The 19673-nt window shown below is 49.0% G+C and overlaps 1 protein-coding gene across 1 annotated transcript in view; it reads left to right on the top strand.

Annotated features, from left to right (window-relative positions):
• CPD (carboxypeptidase D) overlaps positions 1-19673 on the top strand; it is a 31350-nt gene that overhangs the window by 5473 nt on the left and 6204 nt on the right. Inside the window, exons 3-17 of the mRNA XM_044993596.1 lie at positions 6100-6242; positions 6782-6951; positions 7504-7868; positions 8849-9040; positions 10287-10454; positions 11689-11798; positions 12367-12469; positions 13058-13200; positions 13856-14025; positions 14729-15040; positions 17058-17253; positions 17732-17867; positions 18701-18850; positions 19314-19409; positions 19502-19566. Of these exons, the coding sequence (XP_044849531.1) occupies positions 6100-6242; positions 6782-6951; positions 7504-7868; positions 8849-9040; positions 10287-10454; positions 11689-11798; positions 12367-12469; positions 13058-13200; positions 13856-14025; positions 14729-15040; positions 17058-17253; positions 17732-17867; positions 18701-18850; positions 19314-19409; positions 19502-19566 (2519 nt within the window). The remainder of the gene's footprint in view (positions 1-6099; positions 6243-6781; positions 6952-7503; positions 7869-8848; positions 9041-10286; positions 10455-11688; positions 11799-12366; positions 12470-13057; positions 13201-13855; positions 14026-14728; positions 15041-17057; positions 17254-17731; positions 17868-18700; positions 18851-19313; positions 19410-19501; positions 19567-19673) is intronic.

Here is a 19673-nt window from a genome sequence, read left to right as displayed (position 1 = left end):
ACCTACTGGTGAGTCTCTCAGCCTCAGTGTCCTCCTAATCCTGAGATTTGGTAGCAGTAGTAGCCTTGTAACTTCTGAGTCTGACACTGGCTCTCGAGTGTACAACACCTAGCCAAGCACAAACAGCCAGGATTTGTAAGCATGTTCTTGATGGCTTCTGCATCAGCATCCTGGGCCTTTTAAGCAACTACTACCTTCAGATCCTGGCTGACAAGGCTTTTCCTCAGTGAGAACACATGTATAAGTGACAGAAGGAAGGCATGAGTGTCTGTCCATTTTGTTCATGCAGTCAGTGGGGTTTGAGATCTGACCAGTACAGAGACTTATAGAAGCTTCCAAATTCACTGTGATAACAAGCCCCTCAGCAATGGAGAACCGTAAACTCCAGTTCGGGTATTCTCAACCCTGCAGACTTGCTTTTATGTGACTTCGAGGCAGTGACTGTGGGGAAACTAAGCAAAATAGAATTCACCACACACACAAGAATGCTTGGCTAGTGACTCATAAACGTTGTGTTCGCACCAACAACTAGAGTGGAGGACAGGTGAGGCTTGGCAATCCAGGAGCCTTTAAATGCACATGTGCTATTAGTCTCATAAACAATTAATGAGTCCTAGTAATTGCTATTTAAAGGCACCATGCTCACATGTGATGCTTTTGCAAGCAATAACATCAGTCCCTGCCCTGAGATTATAACTGAGACATGACCCAAACGGGCTGAGAAATGAGAAGGGAATATGGGAGCTTAAGGCTTCCAGCAAGGACTGATTGTGGTGATGTGTGCAGTTGGTGGGTTCCTTCTGTGTTTTTAATGCATTAACATTTATGGGTGGTGTCGGATGAAGGGCAGGCAGAGGGGAGGGAAGCCAGCTATGTGCAACTTTTACTGAAATTACCAAAAATTCAAATATTAAGGATGATCTGATTCTTCAGCTCTGTGCCAGGGATCTCTGAGGCTCATAGTGGGCTCTGGAACTACTTGTTAAAGTGCTATGAAATGAAGACACTAAGATTCTGGTCCCCTTTGGAGAGGATTATGGGTAAATTCTCCAAAGTGGGCCTTATTCTAATCTCAGCTAATGTGCAATGCCTGCAGCAGGACTGCTAAAGGTTTTTGGCCATGTGTATGCTACAGCCTGCAGATTAAAATGTGCCAGGAAAGAGGCCAGGTTTTAAGTGACTTAAAGCCATTTTTGGGGGGGGAAGGGACATAATTTCTCAACACGCGCACTTTCTCCTGCTGTATTTTATCTTGTGTAATCAAACATGCCAGAAGGTAGACTGCTGTGGGATTCGTTGTCCTGGACTTGGAGTCACTGGTCAAAGCTTGTGCTGTGGCCGGATCCTGTTGGCCCTCGTTTCTGAGTTTGCAAACAAGTGTGTGTTTTGCATGTGTGTGGTGTTGGACTAAGGTGGCCTGTGGAGGGCCATAGGAGTAATCCTGAAGGTCAAGTATCCATAAAAAAAATATGGTCCTCTGAGCCACTGCTGAACTTTGCTTCTGCTCTCAAGACCCTCAGATTAGCACATCTCAGGCTTGGAGACCTTTTGAGACTATCTCTATTCCATGCTCAGTTACTCTTCCTTTTTTTAACTCCCTTGCACACAACATAGTTATTCTTAATCTCAGCTGGGTGTCTGGTGGGACAGTGGAATTGTCACATGGAGCATTCTGTAGCTCAGTGCTGGATGGGGAGCATTGCGGAGTTGGTGTACTGTTACTGGAGATGGGATCCTGTGGCGGCTCTTGGGTTTAAAAAGGGAAATGATGTAATAGCCCTTTTGGAAATTTATATTTGAGGTGTGCATGCTTGCTGTGTTTCATAAAGTAATAATATAGAGTCTGACTCATGAGGAGCCATGTCAATTGAGTGGATTCACATGCATGTTTCACTCTGTAGATGGTTTTTGTGACGCTTGTCTTTCCACCTAGAGCGGGGATTAGAGTCGAAAAATTATTTCTCGTGTCTTGCTTACAACACTCCTGCTGATGTATCCCAGAATGATGTTCGCTTTTTTTCCCTTTCAACGGTGTTACTCTTTTGATTCTTATTTAGCTTGTGGTCCACTGTGACCCCCAGATTCCTTTCCGCGGAGCTCCTTCCTAGGCAGTCATTTCCCATTTTGTATATGTGCAACTGATCGTTCCTTCCTAAGTGGAATACTTTGCATTTGTCCTTATTGAATTTCATCCTATTTACTTCAGCTCATTTGTCCAGATCATTTTGAATTCTAATCCTATCCTCCAAAGCACTTGCAACCCCTCCCATCTTGGTATCGTCCACAAACTTTATAAGTGTACTCTCTATGCCATTATCTAAATCATTGATGAAGATTATTGTCCAGAACTGATCCCTGCGGGACCCCACTCGTTATGCCCTTCCAGCATGACTGATAAACTGTTTCCCAGAGAGTAGTTTCCAGCCAGTTATGTAGCCACCTAATAGGAGTTCCATCTAGGTTGTGTTTCCCTTGTTTGTTTATGAGAAGATCATGCAAGACCGTATCAAAAGCCTTACTAAAGTCAAGATACACCACATTTACCGCTTCCCCCCCCATCCAGGAGGCTTGTTACCCTGTCAAAGAAAGCTATTAGGTTGCTTTGACAGAATTTGTTCTTGACAAATCAGTGTTGACTTATCACCTCCTTATCTTCTAGGTCTTTTGCAAATTGCTTGCTTGAATATTTGCCCCTTTAGCTCTCCGGTTACTGAAGTTAAGCTGAGGATGTGATGTGGTCCCCATCCCTTTATGAGAGGCAGATTCAGGAGGTGAAAGAGGCTCTGAAGGCTGAAGTCCCTTGTGCAGTGTGAGGTTGTGCAGCTAATGCCTAGCAGCTGGAATTCCCCCCCACCCTGCAAGGTGTAATTACTGACTAATGGACCAAAACATTCTTCTTCCTGCTTGGTGTTGCTGCCAGCAGCATGGGAGTGAGCAATCGGTTCTCTGATCAGAGAAGTGACTTGCATCATCTGTTTAGCTTATCCTATGCCATCTGTCCCCTGCAGAGCAAAAAGGACTGTTTGTTCTTCATGGGAAGAGGACACATGCCCTATGGCATCCTTAGGGGCACATGAAAGTCTTAGGCTAAATATATTGGCCCTGCAAGCTTGGGACTAAAGGGATTTCTCTTTCCAGGGACTTTAGATTTTGCTAAAGAGGCTGAACTGAAGGGTTTTCCTCCTTGCAGACAGAATACATTGCTGGTATTCATAATACTAGTAGGCTAGTCCACGGCTCGAGTCCCACAGCTGTCCACCTCTTGTAGTGTGGCAGGGGATGGGAATAAGCACACAGTGGCATGCGTGCACAGATTTCGGAAGGAGGGGGTTGACTTCTGCAGTGCTTGTGCTTATCCCTGTATCACAGCGGGTCTGCTGGTGGGATTCTCGCCCGAGCTGGAGGCCGGGATGCTTAAGGAGATGAGCACTCGGTGAGTCCCTTCTCTGGGCCAAGGCTAGCAGAACCTGCTCTCTCCTGGGTCTCATCCTGTCAGTTGGGTACTGAGGAGCTAGTAACCCACAGGATGTGCTTTGAGTGCCCCTCTGGTCCCTGGACTGCTAGTGCTGCTGCAGGGCCTGGCGGGGTGGGGGTGGGGGGGTGTCAGCTCTCCTGCTGCCGACACAGCCAGGGAAACATGAGGGGGGAGAAGGGGGTCTGCTGATCCAGCTCCTCAGAGACCGCTCTGCAGCAGCTTCTCAGAGCACGACTAAGGGTTTCCAGTTTCTCTAGCAAGAGTGAGGAGCACTGGTTCATTTTCCTGTTTGCACTCCACTGTGGTGCAAAGGGGAGGCGCCCCCCTCCCCATCCTCCCTAAATGGTGCCCCTGCTCAGCTGCCACTCCTGACACGAAACTGACACCACAGGGAATGTAGTTTTCAGAAGTTGCCCTTAAATCTCAGATATTGATTTTTCCCCTCCAGCCCCTACACTCCCTGCCCCCTTGCAGTGCCGGCGAGAGCCTGGCTTCCATGTTATTGTTTGGGTTCTGTCCATGTTTTTGTTAACACAGATTTCACAGGGCCCTAATTATCCCAAAACAGATGAAACCAGCTCCACAGAAAGAAAGTACATTCTGTCTTCGTTTCTGACACTTGTTGCTTTGTTCTTTGTGCTCTGCTGTTGTGGTGTCATCTGACACCCCTAGTCACAGATGTCTTTTAAATGCTGGGCGAAAGGGTGCTTGGGTTCTCTGCAAACCTCTGAATCCTTTGTGTAAAGGGCTGTGTGATTGTGTAGCTAACACAATTAAAATTCCATAGCATGGTGGACTGCTTTGTGAGTCAGTTTTGCAAGAAGTGATGTGTTTGAGACTTACTCTAGTCTGCCACTCTGTTTTGGTTGAGCATTTGTTTCAAAGTCTCATGAATGGCAGGTGAAGTACTGGACACACTTTTCATGTATTGGTGTCTCAAACTCATAACTTCCCACTATGAACAGATGGTTAACAACTGGCCAAGCTTTGTTTTACTCCACATGGCATTTGCTCAAGGAAGCAGACTGCTGTGGGTTGCTTCTGAGACTGAAGGTAGATGATGAACGCTGACATCTCCTTCTCCTCTTCCTCTGCTGTCAGTCGTTCTTAAACGAACAACTGCCAAACCCTTCAGTGAAGATCTATATAATTCTCCCATGTCTGTTTGCCCAGACAAAGCATCACATGGTTCACTTGTTGCTGTTTAGTTTCAGGCTTGGGTTCTCATGCACTAGCACAGTGCTGCAGTAGTTCTGTTAACACTGCAGCAGAATGTGAACTTGTTACATTTCCATTTGCTTAAACAAAAGACTCCTGGAAATATTTCCATATTGGTCTCATCTTGTGAAAACTTTTATTGAGCATATAAAGTTTGGATCCTCTTTGATCTGACAACGTCCCTTTTTAAAAAGTGCCTTCAGGGCACCTAACTTCTTTCCCCTCATCTTACCCTGCTGGAAGAGTTCGCCTGGTGTTGTGAGGATTAATTAGCATGGTGTCTATAACCGCTACACTAGCTAATGTTTCGTTATTTACTGAGTAGAGTTAAGTGCTGCACTCAGTGCACTGACTGCAGCAGTGTGGTTTGGTCTGTCAGGGTGACTTTGAAACCTGTTTCCTGGACTTGTTTGGCTGTTTTGTAACACGCCGGTTACTGCTGAAACCCCTGGAGCGCTCAGAGCTGCGATACAGCTGTGTGACAGAGCTGTAACAGTGAAATGCCGGCAGGGCTGATACTGTGGTGGAACAGCTGCAGTGCTCTGTTCAGGATGGAGAGGTGAGCTGACTCACTGAAGTGTGGCCATAGGAACTTCCAAAGATCCCCCAACAGAAGGGACAGAGGTGCTTATTGGCGCTAGGCAACCTTTCGGACTCTTATCCGAGTGCCGGCGGCTGCCATTGCAAGGCAGGTGGAAGGTTACAGAGTAAAGAAAGTGGAGCTTGCCTCTAGATCATCTTAAGATTTTAAAACAAACTCAAGCCCATGCCCTCCTTCACTCTTCCAAATACTCAGGGAGGTTTAGCTAGCAAGCTGTCCCCAAATCCTGCTGGGTATTGAAGAAAGCAGCCGTTTAATGGGGTCGTGCAGCTCTTCGGGCTGGGAGGCAGCATCTAGCGATGACTGGGGCTAATACTGACACAGCTGATTCTCCCAATCAGAACGAAGTCAGGCTGCCCGTTGCTGTGACTGCTCACCAGTGTCTGAAGTGAGGGGTGATGGTGGCTTTGAGAAGGAGGGAGGAGTGGTGGATTAAATGGCAGCCTCAGATCAAGGGTACAGGGGAGAACCACGTGGCACTTTGGGCAGCTCCTGTCTTTGGTAGCACTGGGGGCAGGGGGATGATTCTGCACCCAGCAGCAGACAGGCTTGGGTGGCAGTTCTGAAAGCTGCGTCGGCGTTGTCGTCACTCCCCACAAGGGCGTTGAAAGCCGTTCTCCTGACCTGATACAGAAGGAGGGAGCAAGGCGGACCTGCGTTCAGCCCTGCGAGCCTCCTCCACAGGTACTTCATAGCTCCGTGAGATGCTGTTGGTTTGCAAGAGGGCTTCAGGGTGGGAGGTACTTCCTGAGTCTGGCATGTCACCAGCATTCTTCTTTGTGACCAATCTTCTCTCGTTCCCCAGGGGGGATGCAGGATTACAACTACGTGTGGGCTGACTGCTTCGAGATCACCTTGGAGCTGTCCTGCTGCAAGTACCCAATGGCGGCCCAGCTTCAGCAGGAATGGGAGTATAACCGGGAATCTTTCCTCACTTTCATTGAAAAGGTAAATGGTGCTCTGTCTTCTCAGGAGGTGGAACAGGGGCTTGCGCACCAGAGGTACATGGCCTACTGGCGCCTGACTGGCAGATCAAACCCCGGAGTACAGGGTGTGGCGTGTTTGTGGCCCTGTGGCTAATAGCTTAGGTGTCCCTGTGGTAGCTATGGAGTAACAGACGTCACCAGCTATAAGGCAGCTTTGCTTCTCTGTGGTCCTGCTGCAGTGCTGTATCGCTGCTGTACGCACAGGGCCTGTTTAGACAGGGTTGCAGATGCTGACAGGGTTTGGTCCCTCTCCGTGGGGAGAGCAGGCCTGCCGTGGGGAGCCCAAGGGATTTCCGAGCGGTAGCATCTGCTTCGTTTATCCTGGGATTTGTCTCCTAGTGGAATGGTCCAGCCAGACTTCCCTCTGAACTACAGGCTGGGTGGGCACTTCTGCCCAGTAACTCCATTCTAAACTTATCAGCACTGGTGGCGATGGGGCAAGGATCCATCTGTACCTGAGTGATTTGTCTTGATCAGTTCCTGTTTGATTTGTTTCCCCAGGTCCACATGGGAGTAAAAGGGTTTGTCAGGGATCCGGTCACTGGGTCTGGCCTGGCAAACGCGACCATTGCTGTTGCTGGCATCGATCATAACATCACAGCGGGCAGGTTTGGGGACTACCACAGACTGCTCATGCCTGGAACCTATAACATCACAGCGGCTGTCGTGGGGTAACGTCTCTGAAGCAGGCGGGGTCCTGTGCTGCTACACGTGCTCATTTTCACCGTCTGTTCATGCCTATGGGGTTTGGCTAGAAGTGGCTACTGTTGATTCTTTCCTGTGATGGTGCCAGGCTGCAGCTCCATGTGCTGACTTGTCCTGCCTTTCACACTGAGCACTCTTGCCCCTGGAGCGCCACCATTTGGGGTGGCACAGTGTGGGTGAGGGAGGCAGCGTTAAAGCCTATAAAGATGGGTTAAAGTAGCTTGCTGCCAAGGCAGTCCCAGGGGGCCGTTGTTGAGAAGACAGGAGCTCAGCCTCTCGTGACTCTCTGGCAGGGCTGTCGGCCTCCCGGGTAAGAGTTTGGCCTGATGGCAGTGGGATGGGACCTGACAGCATGCAGGCTGGTGAATCTCTGGTGTAGCTTTTAAAGTACCAGCCCTGTTCTATGTGGTGGCGGGGGGGGAGGCAGTGCTGGGAAAAGAGACTGCTCTGGTGTAGCATCCTGGGCTTGGTTTCACTGATTGAATCTCCTGTTGAAAGCAGACTCGTGTCTTTCTCAGTTATGTGCCAATGACTGTAGAGAACATTGAGGTGAAAGAAGGGGCTGCAACAGGGGTGGACTTCTCCCTGCAACCTGCTGTCCTGGTACCAGTTCCTGACCCTACGCCGGCTGCCGCCACTCCTGCCCCAGGCTCTGCTATCAATGCCACTGCCACAGCGAAGGCAGCAAGCCCAACTTCTCTCCACCAGCCGCTCCAGCCTGAGGACTTTCGCCACCACCACTTCCCTGACATGGAGATCTTCCTGAGGCGCTACGCCAGCGAGTACACCAACATCACACGCCTCTACTCGGTGGGCAAGTCAGTGGAACAAAGGGAGCTGTATGTGATGGAGATATCGGACAACCCAGGCGTCCACGAACCAGGTAACTGGCCAGCCCCTTGAAATCCTTGCATAACGTCTTGCCTGTGCACCTCTGGAGCAGAGTGCGGGCCAGGCCTCTGCCAAGTGGCTTCTCAGATGCCTTGGAGTGCAGCTGTGGGAGCTGTATGTCCAAACTGGGGAGGGCTGGGGGGGTGCTGGTAGATGGATTGTGAGCCCTGCCAGGCAGGGACAAGGTCACCGTGTTTGGAAATAACTTTGCACGTTGTGGGCGTTAGTGCAATTTCAAGAGAAACAGAGGCATGTGTAGGGAACACTGGTTCTTCCGCAGCCCCTTGCACTGCTGTGGGAGGCCTCACCGCTGTAGTATCTGGGCTTATCGATATTTAGAAAGCTTTGCGAGCAGAACTGTTTCTTCCTGCACTCTTGGATACGGATGCCGACTTGTCCCCTAGTGCCGTGGTGTGGCTGGCCCTCCCGCTCACGTTCCACACCGTGGCTGCTAGGACACAAGCCAGACATTGCCGACAAGGTAGCCAGACTCAGATGCGCTGCACGCTCAACCTGAAGTATGAAACAAACCCATTGTGCAGAGCTCAGTTCCCTGGTCTGCCCAGGTAGATTGCCTGAGCTTCCCAGGGAAATGGGGAGCGGTCCCCTGTGGGGGCTTTCGGTGGGCAGTGTCCACTGCATTAGCCCCTCTTGGTGATGCAGAACTGCTGCCTTCCTCATCTGAGTCACACTCAAAGGGATTCCAGGGGGATCTCAGTCTCTTTGAGCTGTGCAAGGAACTCGCCCCTACGTGGAGTTGTCCTGTCTCCGTAGCCAGCTGATGCCATCTCACTGCAGGAGGTAAGCTGAGAGAGAGGTGACAAGGACTGCAGGGGGTTTCAGAGGCCTATCACAAGTGGGCTTGAGGTGCTAGTGTTCACACTGGCTTTACAGTGCAGGGTGCGTCAAAACATGGCGGCTGGTACAATGGGAATGCATTGGTTCTGTTGCTGAAATGTGTGTTCTGCCCAGGTGAACCAGAGTTCAAGTACATTGGGAATATGCATGGGAATGAAGTAATAGGCCGCGAACTGCTTCTGAATCTCATCGATTATCTCTGCAAGAACTTTGGAACGGATCCTGAAGTAACAGAGTTGGTCCTTAACACCCGAATCCACATCATGCCCTCCATGAACCCTGATGGCTATGAAAAATCCCAAGAAGGTAGCTCTGCCTGTTACTAAACAGCCTTCATGCATGTAGGTTCAAGAATGGGTGTTGGGGAGTGTCTCAGTCATGGCGAAAGGGCGGGAGCCTGATTTGTGTTGCACAAAACTTTTCCTGTCCAGGGAGAGTGGAGAACGGGTTTGCTACACCTTTGTGGTAGGGTGGATCCGCTTGTTCTTGATGTGCAAAGTGCTGTGCTTGAGTTCGGAATGGCATAAGGTGCCCCTTGCGCTTCAGCAACAGCTGCCAATTGTCCCTGCCTTAGTCCTCCTCTTCTGTTCTCGTAGCTTTCCCAAGGCAAACGTTTAAACAGAGAAACCCGGCATTGTCTAGACACAACTCAGACATGCAGCGTTCTGGTGCTGCCTGCGTTGTAACATCCCTGCTAGGAGCCGGGCACTCTGGAAAGTGCTTTCCCAAGGATCATCAAATACAGAACTTACCCTGAGGTTACAGTGGGTAAAGCAGCTGTGCGTGAGCTCTCTGAAGGGCAAAGCCAGTCCCTCAATAGTAGTAGCTCTTTACTTGATTAAACTCCGCTGGGGTGTAATGAAGCTAGTTTGGAGATGTAAGCACTGGGTTTTTTCTCTGATTGTTCCCCAGTTTAAACTGCACTTGTCATCCCTCTCCGTGCACTGGCTGACAAAATCAGAAACCTAGTGAGAGCAGAGGACAAAGGCTCGGAGTGGTGACCACTCCACCCGGCAGCCGCCTCCCAGAGAGATGCATGCAGGAAGTGGGCTCCCTGCTTAGGGGAATAGATTGTGGGGGGCAGGACGCTGCAGGAAGCCAGCCCATTAGTGTATCTCCTAAACTCCCTGGGACTGGTGCAGTGGGCTGGTGGAGAACTGAGTGTTCTGGGTAAGGAACAGATGCATTTTATATATATTTTAAGGGGGGGAGGGATAGCTCAGTGGTTTGAGCATTGGCCTGCTAAACCCAGGGTTGTGAGTTCAATCCTTGAGGGGGCTGTTTAGGGATCTGGGGAAGGTGGGCAGGGAAAAAACCTGTCAGGGGCAGTACTTGGTCCTGCTAGCGAAGCAGGGGGCTGGACTCAATGACGTTCAAGGTCCCTTCCAGTTCTAGGAGATGGGTGTGTCTCTCTCTCTAGATATGTATGTATTGCTGTCTGTCGGCTGAAAGCAACCCCTTTTTCCCTTGCTTTGAGGCAAACTGGTAATGGGTTTGTGCTGCTGTGAATGTGGGGGGGATGCAGGCTGAATATATTGTGTTTGTTGCACAGGAGACAGAAGCAGCACAGTTGGCAGAAACAATAGTAACAACTACGACCTGAACCGGAACTTCCCAGACCAGTTCCTCCCAACGACCGACCCGCTGCAGCCAGAGACGCTCGCTGTCATGACCTGGCTCAGGGCCTTTCCGTTTGTACTCTCGGCGAACTTGCATGGAGGTATGTAGACAAAACCAGCCTGCTGTAAACCTTCCCTTGTGGGAGAATGGGGTCACTGTGCCCCATGGTGGAGGCTGAGGGGTGCTTCTGCTCTGTGTCTAGGAGCAGCAGCAGAAGTTTCTCTGTCTGGCCTAGCCCAAGGAATTGGCTTCCTTTGGCCATTTTCCAGGTTCTTGCCTAGCTAGAGCAATAGTTTATTGAGGAGGGGCCACTGGCAGAAGGTTACAGCCACTCACCCCTGAGGGGGGCAGTTCATCTGATCATCTTGAGGGGAAAGTGTTACATCCTTCCAGAATCTGAAAGATGAGGTACCCAGACCTCCTAGTGCGGTAAGAGCACCGATAAATGAGCCACGTTAAAGTCTCCATGGAATTAACTTCTGGGTGGTTCAGGGTTCTTCATCTGAAGTGTGTCTGCGGTGCCAGGCACTCAGGTGGGCTGGATGTCTGGTTCTGTATAAAATGAAGGGACCTAGCTGGAACTACTTGGCATCATCGCTGAGCTCCTAGGTTCCCGATGATTGAATCCGTTGCCTCTTGGCATGATCTAAGTTGATAGTCACTGCATGCTAGCGTGTTCCTCAGACTGCCTGTCTGCTGGGGCTGTAGCTGCTGGCAGATGGTGGTTGCTCAAGTACTAATACACTGAATTCTTTAGTGCATTGCTAAGTTGATCCAGGCCTGGCTACAGTGCTGGGGCTTTTGTGTACCAGCACTGACATCCAGTGCCTCATAGTGCTGTTAATGTAACTTGGTAAGAATCTCTTTAGTTTATTCAAGACTTGGCTTATGCCCAAATGTTTGTAACAAGAAGCCTTCCTAAGGGGTGAAGGGATGCAGTATTCAGAACTGTGTCTGGCCAAGGCTACCACTGACCCAAATTCCACCCCTTCTGTAAGCCTCCTTGCCTCCTGCTTTCCCATCTCATTCAAAAATTGCCCCCCTGATCTGTGCCCAGCTTTCTTATGTGCAAGGGCAGAATGCTTAGTTGCAGCATTCCACTGTCAGAATTGCTCCGACTTCCTTGGGTTCAGAACATTCCACTAGGCTGGATTGGTAACTGTGACTACATGTTCATTGTCTCCTTTATCTACCTGGCTGAGTACTGTGGCTAATTCCATGCCTTGGCAAATACAGGCTTGTTCTCAGGTGGTTTTTTGGAAAAGCTTCCCCTATGCTAGGATTTAAAGATCCATTATGAAAGCGCAGTAAGTAGAATCTTGTTTCCCCTGCAGGCTCTTTAGTGGTTAATTACCCCTTTGATGATGATGAGAAGGGAATAGCCATCTACAGTAAATCACCAGATGATGGGGTGTTTCAGCAGCTTGCACTTTCTTATTCCAAGGTAAAGCTATAGTTAAAACAAAGCAATTGCACATTATACTTTGGTAACTTGTAGTGACTGATGGGTTTGCAAAAACGACTGGAACTGTTGGGAAAAAAACTTGAGTATAGGTAATGTTCATGGAGCCTACACTTAAAGGGCACATATTGCCATCCCTCCCTGGGTTACAGCAGAACCAGTCTTGCAGGGGGCTGTCATTGCAGGAGCTAATTTCCAGCATAATCAGCCTGACAGGTGCTGTAGGAATAGCACGCTGTCCACATATTTGGAAGCCATTAAAAATTGATTATGCAAGACTCGGGGCTGAGGGACTGTAGTCCGTACGGCAGACGAGCCACAGTGGGAGTCATGGATGGGCGTTCCTGGCTCTAGATAATCAGCGCTGGATTAGCAGCAGCTCAGAGAACTGAGCTGTACGCGGCTATATGTATTTATAAATATCCATCTGTATTTAATGTGTGCTGCCGAGTCCAAGGTGCATATTAACATGTAATGGCCTTAACGTGGAGAGTGTCACCACGGTATGTGCAAAGTCCAGGGTTCATGTGTCCTCACTTCTATTTTTCAGGAAAATACTCAGATGTACCAGGGCAGCCCTTGTAAGGACATGTACCCCAATGAGTATTTCCCCCATGGCATCACTAATGGGGCTCACTGGTATAATGTTCAAGGTAAAACACCACGTGGGGAAGAAACTGTTCATGGCCTCGAGTGCGGTGGAGCTCGAGTCTCAGCCAGTGTTTTCAATATGAATGTATCTGTGGACAAGAGAGATTCTGTCTTTAGAATTTCCTGTTAATCACCTAGCTCTCTGCTCTGGTGGATCTAGCCCAGAGGGACCTGGGCCCCTTTTATAACCTCCAAGTTGTAGTTGGACAAAGTTATTCTGTGCTGTGCCTACCTGTGGTCAGTTGGGCTGTGCTCTCCTGGGTTTGCTTTTGGCTACTGGGAAGGAGGGTTTATAAAAACTTAAACGTAACTTGCTACAGTCTACATTTTTGAGGTCCAAGTGTGACAAATGTTTAGTTTAGGAATAAATCTGTCCTTCCTGCATCTTGACAGTTCTTGAAGTCTGGGGGAGGTCTTGCTCTGTATAAACCTCTTCAGTTTTCTGTTACAAGGCAGCATTTTGCTGTTAGAATTTCACCCTGTCTCTCTCTAACTTCTCAAAGCTCTACAACTTAACAGCCAGGGTATTTTATGATTGTTGTAAGAAGATTTTGAGGTCCTTAATTATAGTTCTGATGTTTCTGCCTTAGGGGGGATGCAAGATTGGAACTACTTAAACACAAACTGCTTTGAAGTGACCATTGAGTTAGGCTGTGTGAAATACCCAAATGCTGAAGACTTGCCAAAATACTGGGAGCAGAACCACCGATCTCTGCTCCAGTTCATAAAACAGGTGAGATGCTACAGTAACCAGCCAGCAGGGACAGAAATGCTGCATAATGCTTTACAGGGCCTCTGAAGTATCCCATGTAAGTCTGCTCACACTAGGAGATCCTGAGTGTGTCTAACTCTGGGCTTGGCCAGTTTGGGAATTGTTGCAGTGTCAGGGAAACCATCCTGATTATCAGAAAAAAACACAAGATGAGTTGTGAATGTAGCAGAAATCCTTTATAAAAGCTTAAGCCTGTGATGCATGCTCAGAAGCAGGCTTAAAAACTTTATCTGGGGTCTCTTGGCCTTTCAGAAGTCTGGAGGAGACCCTATGCTGCTATTTCTCTGGGATTTGGAATGGGAGTGCTGTGGAGGCATTTTTCAGGCATGTTGCAGTGTCAGATGTAGCAAAGTACTGTATCAGTGTATCTTGAGTGAAACAGTTACTTGTGTCCCTCAGATGAAACTGACTCCAAACAGGGTATTTACAGGGTACGTTCAGAACTTGGGCCAGGATTTCCTTCATGTCCCCCAGGACTGGAACTGAAAGGGAATGTACAACGATTTGCTGCTTGTTGCCGTGACTCATGGGTCGCTTGGACATAGCAATGCTGAGTGGTGTACGTGGCCCAGAGACTTGTCACTGAACCATGTTGGTTTTCTGATCCTCTGTCCAGGTTCACCAGGGTGTCAAGGGATTTGTGCTGGATGCCACAGACAGAAGGGGCATCTCGAATGCTACTATTAGCGTTGCTGACATCAACCACCCTGTCACCTCTTACAAGGCTGGAGACTACTGGCGCCTGTTGGTTCCGGGGTCTTACAAAATCACAGCCTCCGCCCGAGGGTGAGTGACTGGCACCTTGGACAAATGACTGATCTCGGACAGACCTGCCTCTAATTCAGCTGTGTTGCTAGCTCCTCTCCCCCTTGGCCAGAAGTGAGCACTGGGATTTGTGCTTATCCTGAGCAAAGCACTTAACACCCTCTAGGGACCAGCCGACCCAACTCTCCAGTAGAGAGAATTCAGTCCACAGAACTGCCAACCATGGGAATACTTGGCTCCTATTGTGAGAACGATCACAGATGGTTCTGTATGGTGAAAGATGGTTAATAAGTGGATATTTATTTAGGAGAAACTTGACCATAAAGAGAGCTGCTTGAGAATAGCTTAATTAATTGCTCTGAATCTGCCAAAGCCTGGTCACCATTCCAGCCAAAGCTACCTCAGTTAGTCCCACCTGATAACCCTGTACCATAGCAGCTGGACTGTTGAATTCCCCAGCCCCATCTGCTGCTAGGAACTGCAGTTATCTGTGGTGATCACTGTTTCCCACTCAGATTCTGGGTCCTCTGCCTAGCATGGTATTCAGAATGTCTTGTCTCAGAGTTGCCTTCCTATTGTTTTGTTTTCCTTTGCTGTGCACCTTGCCTTAGATTGTGGTGGAGAAAAGGTTAGTCTAACATGATGTCCAGCTGGGGAAGATATTGCAACAAATGGAGTGTTTGAACCTGCTTTCAATTTCCCTGTACGTCTTCTCCTCTGTCAGGTATAACCCGCTCACCAGGACTGTGACCGTCGGGGACAGAGGCGCGGTGCAAGTCAACTTCACTCTTTCACGAACAGATTCCAAAGTTGAGGAGGGGAAGATCCCGGTCCTCACCAATGAAGACACTAGCGATCCCTCTACCAAGGAGTTTGAGACCCTGATCAAAGACCTCTCTGCTGAGAACGGGTTGGAACGCCTCGTGCTAACCCCTTCAATGGATGTTTCTCCCTACCGCTACCGTCCATACAAAGACCTGTCCGACTTCCTTAGAGCCCTCAACTTGAACTACCCTCAGATCACAAATCTCACTAAGTAAGTGATGCTGATTCTAGCTCCTGGCCTCCTAAAGAAACAGCTTGTGGCTGTACGGTAGCATACAGCGTGTGATGTTCCTGCCATGAGTACGCTCACCACATTGCACACGCTGGAAGCTAGAGTCCCTGTCCGAAGATGGATAATATCAGCGACAGACAATACCTGTAGCAGGTATCTGTAGGATGGAGCTCTAATCTCAAAGCCATAGAGGTTTTGGGTTGTCACTGAAACCCCCAGGAAAAGGTTTGGTTACAATATAAATAGAGGGGGCAGCAGGCACAGAGGAGGGAAAAGATGGGGAATCCAAAAGGCCCTTTGGGGGAGGGAGGGCAGTAGGCAGAAATGAGCAGGTGTGTGTGTGTGTGTGGCGCCAAGAAGCAGATGAGTAGGTATCACAGTTAAGTCTGAGTCACCGATCAGCAGTAAATGAGCTTTTGGTCAGTCACATGATCGGAACATCAAGGTCCTGGAGAAGAGCTGTGTCTCTCTGGGTAAAGGAGATCCTGCCTTTGTGCTCTCGAATGCCAGATCTGCGTGCGCGTCTCTCCATACACTCCAGTTAGTGCCTTTACTTCTGCATTCCCTCCTCTCTAGCACCCTCTGATGTTCTTACCCAAATTGGTATGGTGTCACTAAGGAATGCAGTCAGTGGGAGGGGTGTCCTGACTAGCACTGTCCTGCTCTGTCCTTCTGGTGTCCCATGCAGTGTGATCTCAGACATTCCTTTGTTCTTTCCTTTCTTTATGACCTTGTACCCTCTTCCAGACCACTGTTGCCCTGGAGACCACTTCTGGGTTACCGTCTTTAACCAGCCCACCCGCATGTGGTCCCCTGTCGGCTGTGGTCCCCTGTCGGCTGTGGTCCTTCGCTCTGGCTTTTCACTTACCACTGGTGTTGGCAGAATGGCGCCTGGGGTGATCTGCTGATTTATAGGCCTTCCACATACTGTTTGCCTGATCATGCCGTGCCTGGCGCTGCGAGTGTGCTGCCCACACTTATTCCAGAGCTGCCGTTCTCCTCCGTTGAGCTTCCAGTTACGTCAGTCCCTGGCTGTTGTCATTGTCCTGCTTCCACTTCTTTCATGAATGGCAGCGACCCAGGGCGTGTGCAGTCAGCTGTAGCATCTTCAGAACGTGGGATTTGGTTTGTGGTGTCCCTCTGTTTGCTTGTCAGTGGGAAACCTGTATTAATGTAGGTGGAATATATGGGCTCAAGGAGTCGAAGGTGTTAACGTGACCATGCTTGGCACCTTGCAAACATGCTGTAAATCCTTTTAAACTTCTTAAAAGATACAGGAAAAGCAGTTAAAGCATTTGGGGAGGGCTTTCATTTTAACAACATCTCTTGTTCTTTCCTCTTACTTGTAGAGAATCTTGTCTGACCATCTCCTAGGGGGCATTAAAGATAACTGTCCTGTTGGGGGAAAGAGAAGAAGTTAATTGAAATAAGCTGGAGGTGTTAAAAGTCCAGTCCCATTTCCTAGAAGACCAAACAAGATGAGTGCACATAAGAGAGAAGAGAAAAGACGACAGAGCTAGAAAATGCAGCTTCTGCCACATTATAGCCTCAGTGCTGGAAAATCAGTGGCATATCACATGGTCTTTATAAATCCCCTGAGACCTGACGGAATTTTATCAGCATTGGGCCATTTCGGGCTTTAGATTGAGCTGTGTTTCTGGGCACAGGCTTACAGCAGTGTTGCAGAATGGTGCAGTTTTGTCCTGATAAGCCAGACTTCTTATATAGAAAAGAGAAGAAATAAGGTGGGGTGGGAGGGGAAGACACAAATGTCACATCCCAAGTGGCATGTGGGATCTAGCTGGAGCCTGCAGTGTCATCTGGGTCCCCGCCTGTCTGGTGAGGGTCTCTCTCGGGGTCAGATTAAAGAAGTCAGTGTTGTCACGCTGCATCCCAGGGCAGCAGCTTTGCCCCTCAGTGGCCTGTGCAAAGGCCAGGCCAGAGGTGGTTCACCAGCCATAAATAATCAGTGCTTCCCTTTCTTACCTGTTGGCAGCTTGGGTCACAGCGTTGAGTATCGTCAAATGTGGTCCCTCGAAATATCCAACAAACCCAACCAGTCTGAGCCCGAGGAGCCCAAGATCCGCTTTGTTGCTGGTATCCATGGGAATGCTCCGGTTGGCACAGAACTGCTCCTGGCGTTGGCAGAGTTCCTTTGTGTGAACTACAAAAAGAACGCAGCCATCACCAAGGTAAGAAGGCAGCGTCTGGACCCCCCTCCCCACCTGCCTGAACAAAGGGTGGTTACTGCCAAAAACCATCTTCCTCTTCACGCAGGGCTGTGGGTTATATGAAATCCAGACTTGGCCAGGGGGTCTGAGGACAATGTAAACTCTGTTCCGGCCCAACCATGTGTGGTGGGGGGAAGGCTCCTGCAAAGACTGTGGGAGTTGATGGTGGGTGGGGCGTTCAGGTGTCCCTCCTTGACTGTTATGAGGCAGCTGGCCAGGATCTGCAGACCCCTGTCCCTGCCATCCTGGGCACAATGGTGAAAACCCAAGGCAACTCTTCTGCAGTGTAGGCAGCGCTGCTTGGGCCCTGAGCAAGTGAAGGTGCCGGGAATGATTGGCTTTAAAGTACTGGGTCTGTCTCTGCGGGGCGGTGGGTGTCTGCCGAGCATGCTTCATGGCTAGCTGCTGACCTTCCTCTTCTCTCTGTGTTGATTGACAGCTGATTGACAGGACAAGAATTGTGATTGTGCCGTCCCTAAATCCAGACGGGCGTGAGACTGCTCAGGAGAGAGACTGCACGTCCAAGACTGGCCAAACCAATGCTCATGGCAAAGATCTGGACACAGACTTCACAAGTAAAACTAGTTAATGTTTTAGTCTCTTAGCAAAACCAGTGCAATGGTGAACTGATCTTCCTGATAACCATGCTAGACTTGATGTCAGTCATGTTGTTGCAAAGTCCAGCACCGCTGACCGCTTCAGTTATGTCTCAGTTATTCTAACTAGCTGGGTATCGTGATGCTCTTAGAATTGAGACAGGTTACAGAGGGTAACTTTAAATACCCTTTTTGCAAGGGAAAATCCTAATTTATTCATGATACACTCTAGCAGAATCTAGAGATAAGATACACCTAATAACTTTGATATGGACTTCATGGTTCGGGGGGTGGGAGGATCTTTTAACCCAGAAGCTCTCCTCCTTTTTGCTGCCAACTTCCTCCTCCTCAGTTATCTAGAGCTATTACATTGGAGCACCACAAGGCTGTCCTGTCTGGAGTCCGTGTTCCTGACCAAGGTTTTGGCTGGCTTTGTTGCCTGGGAATGCGTGAAGCATTGATTTTTGGGAACAATGGCATCAGTTATGTGACTAAAGTGGAGATAACTTGCAAGTATTGCTCCCTAGATCATGGTGGGAAATAGTGACCTGCAAGGTCTATTGGAGGTGGTGGGTGAATGCAGCCACTGACTGCAGTTAATTGACTATCTTGAGTGGCCACGTGTCTTACTTTAAATGCTGGTAGGTGCCACTTGTTATGGCAGTGGCCCACAGAAATACCTTTTTATAATCACTTGCAGCTGGCGTCAGTACAAGCACTAGCAAAGCGGGTATTTCTGGAAGCCTTTACCATCACAGGAGGAGACTCTTCTGCTGAGCTCTCATGACTTTCTTTGTCTGTTCTGTTTTTAGGCAATTTCTCCTCCTCCTCTGGGATAGGAGAGCCGGAGACCAAAGCAATTGTTGAGAACTTGATCCTGAAGCGAGATTTCAGCCTCTCTGTTGCACTGGATGGTGGCTCTCTGCTTGTAACTTACCCGTATGATAAACCTGTGCAGACAGGTACAGCTAACTCCTCACTCAGCACTTAGGATCAGTTTTTGTTTCAATAGCCCGTGTTCAGCTGCAGGCTTGTTCTGGGCCAGCATAGCTGGTTATCTGGGTTCGAGTGGGCTTGTCTTGGTGCTGAATTGAGAGTGAAATGAACTTGCGGAGACTACCTGGCTAATGATGCAAGCCTCGTGTAAGACAGCTGGGACAGTGCTCCCAGTGTCAGGCTATGCTGTGTAAGGACGTTCCCTGTCTGTTGCAGGAAGAGTTGAGTATTTGTTCTGGGAGCCATTAAAAACAAGCCAGGACAATGGGATTCATCGGCGGTATCCGTTTGACCAAACTTCATAATGTTCAGGAAATGCAATTTAGAAACTGAGCCATGTCTGAGGCAGTCTGAGCACTGTGCTGTCATTAATTTAGTCTGCCTTGGTTAAAGGCGGCTCCTACTAATGTTCTAACCTTCTCTTTATAGTGGAAAATAAAGAAACTCTGAGACATTTGGCATCTCTGTATGCAAACAACCATCCGTCAATGCATCTAGGTCAGCCAGGCTGTAAAAATGAGTCAGGTACGTGCATGTGATGCCCTGGACTGTGGCTGTTTTTGTGCTGTCCACTCTTTGCAGAGGATTTTCTGACTTTTTTTTGTCTGTCTGTACAGATAAGAACATTCCAGGAGGTGTCATCCGGGGGGCAGAATGGCACAGTCACCTGGGCAGCATGAAGGTATTTCATAGAGAGATTCAACTCTGCCTCAGTGCATAACCAGGCTTAAACTACAAGTAGAAACTTAGTTACAATCACCTCAGGAATGGAGACTGTTTGTAACTGAA

Source organism: Mauremys mutica, chromosome 19 (genome assembly GCF_020497125.1).
Source record: "Mauremys mutica isolate MM-2020 ecotype Southern chromosome 19, ASM2049712v1, whole genome shotgun sequence".
NCBI lineage: Eukaryota > Metazoa > Chordata > Testudines > Geoemydidae > Mauremys > Mauremys mutica.
This window is presented reverse-complemented; position numbering and strand designations above follow the sequence as displayed.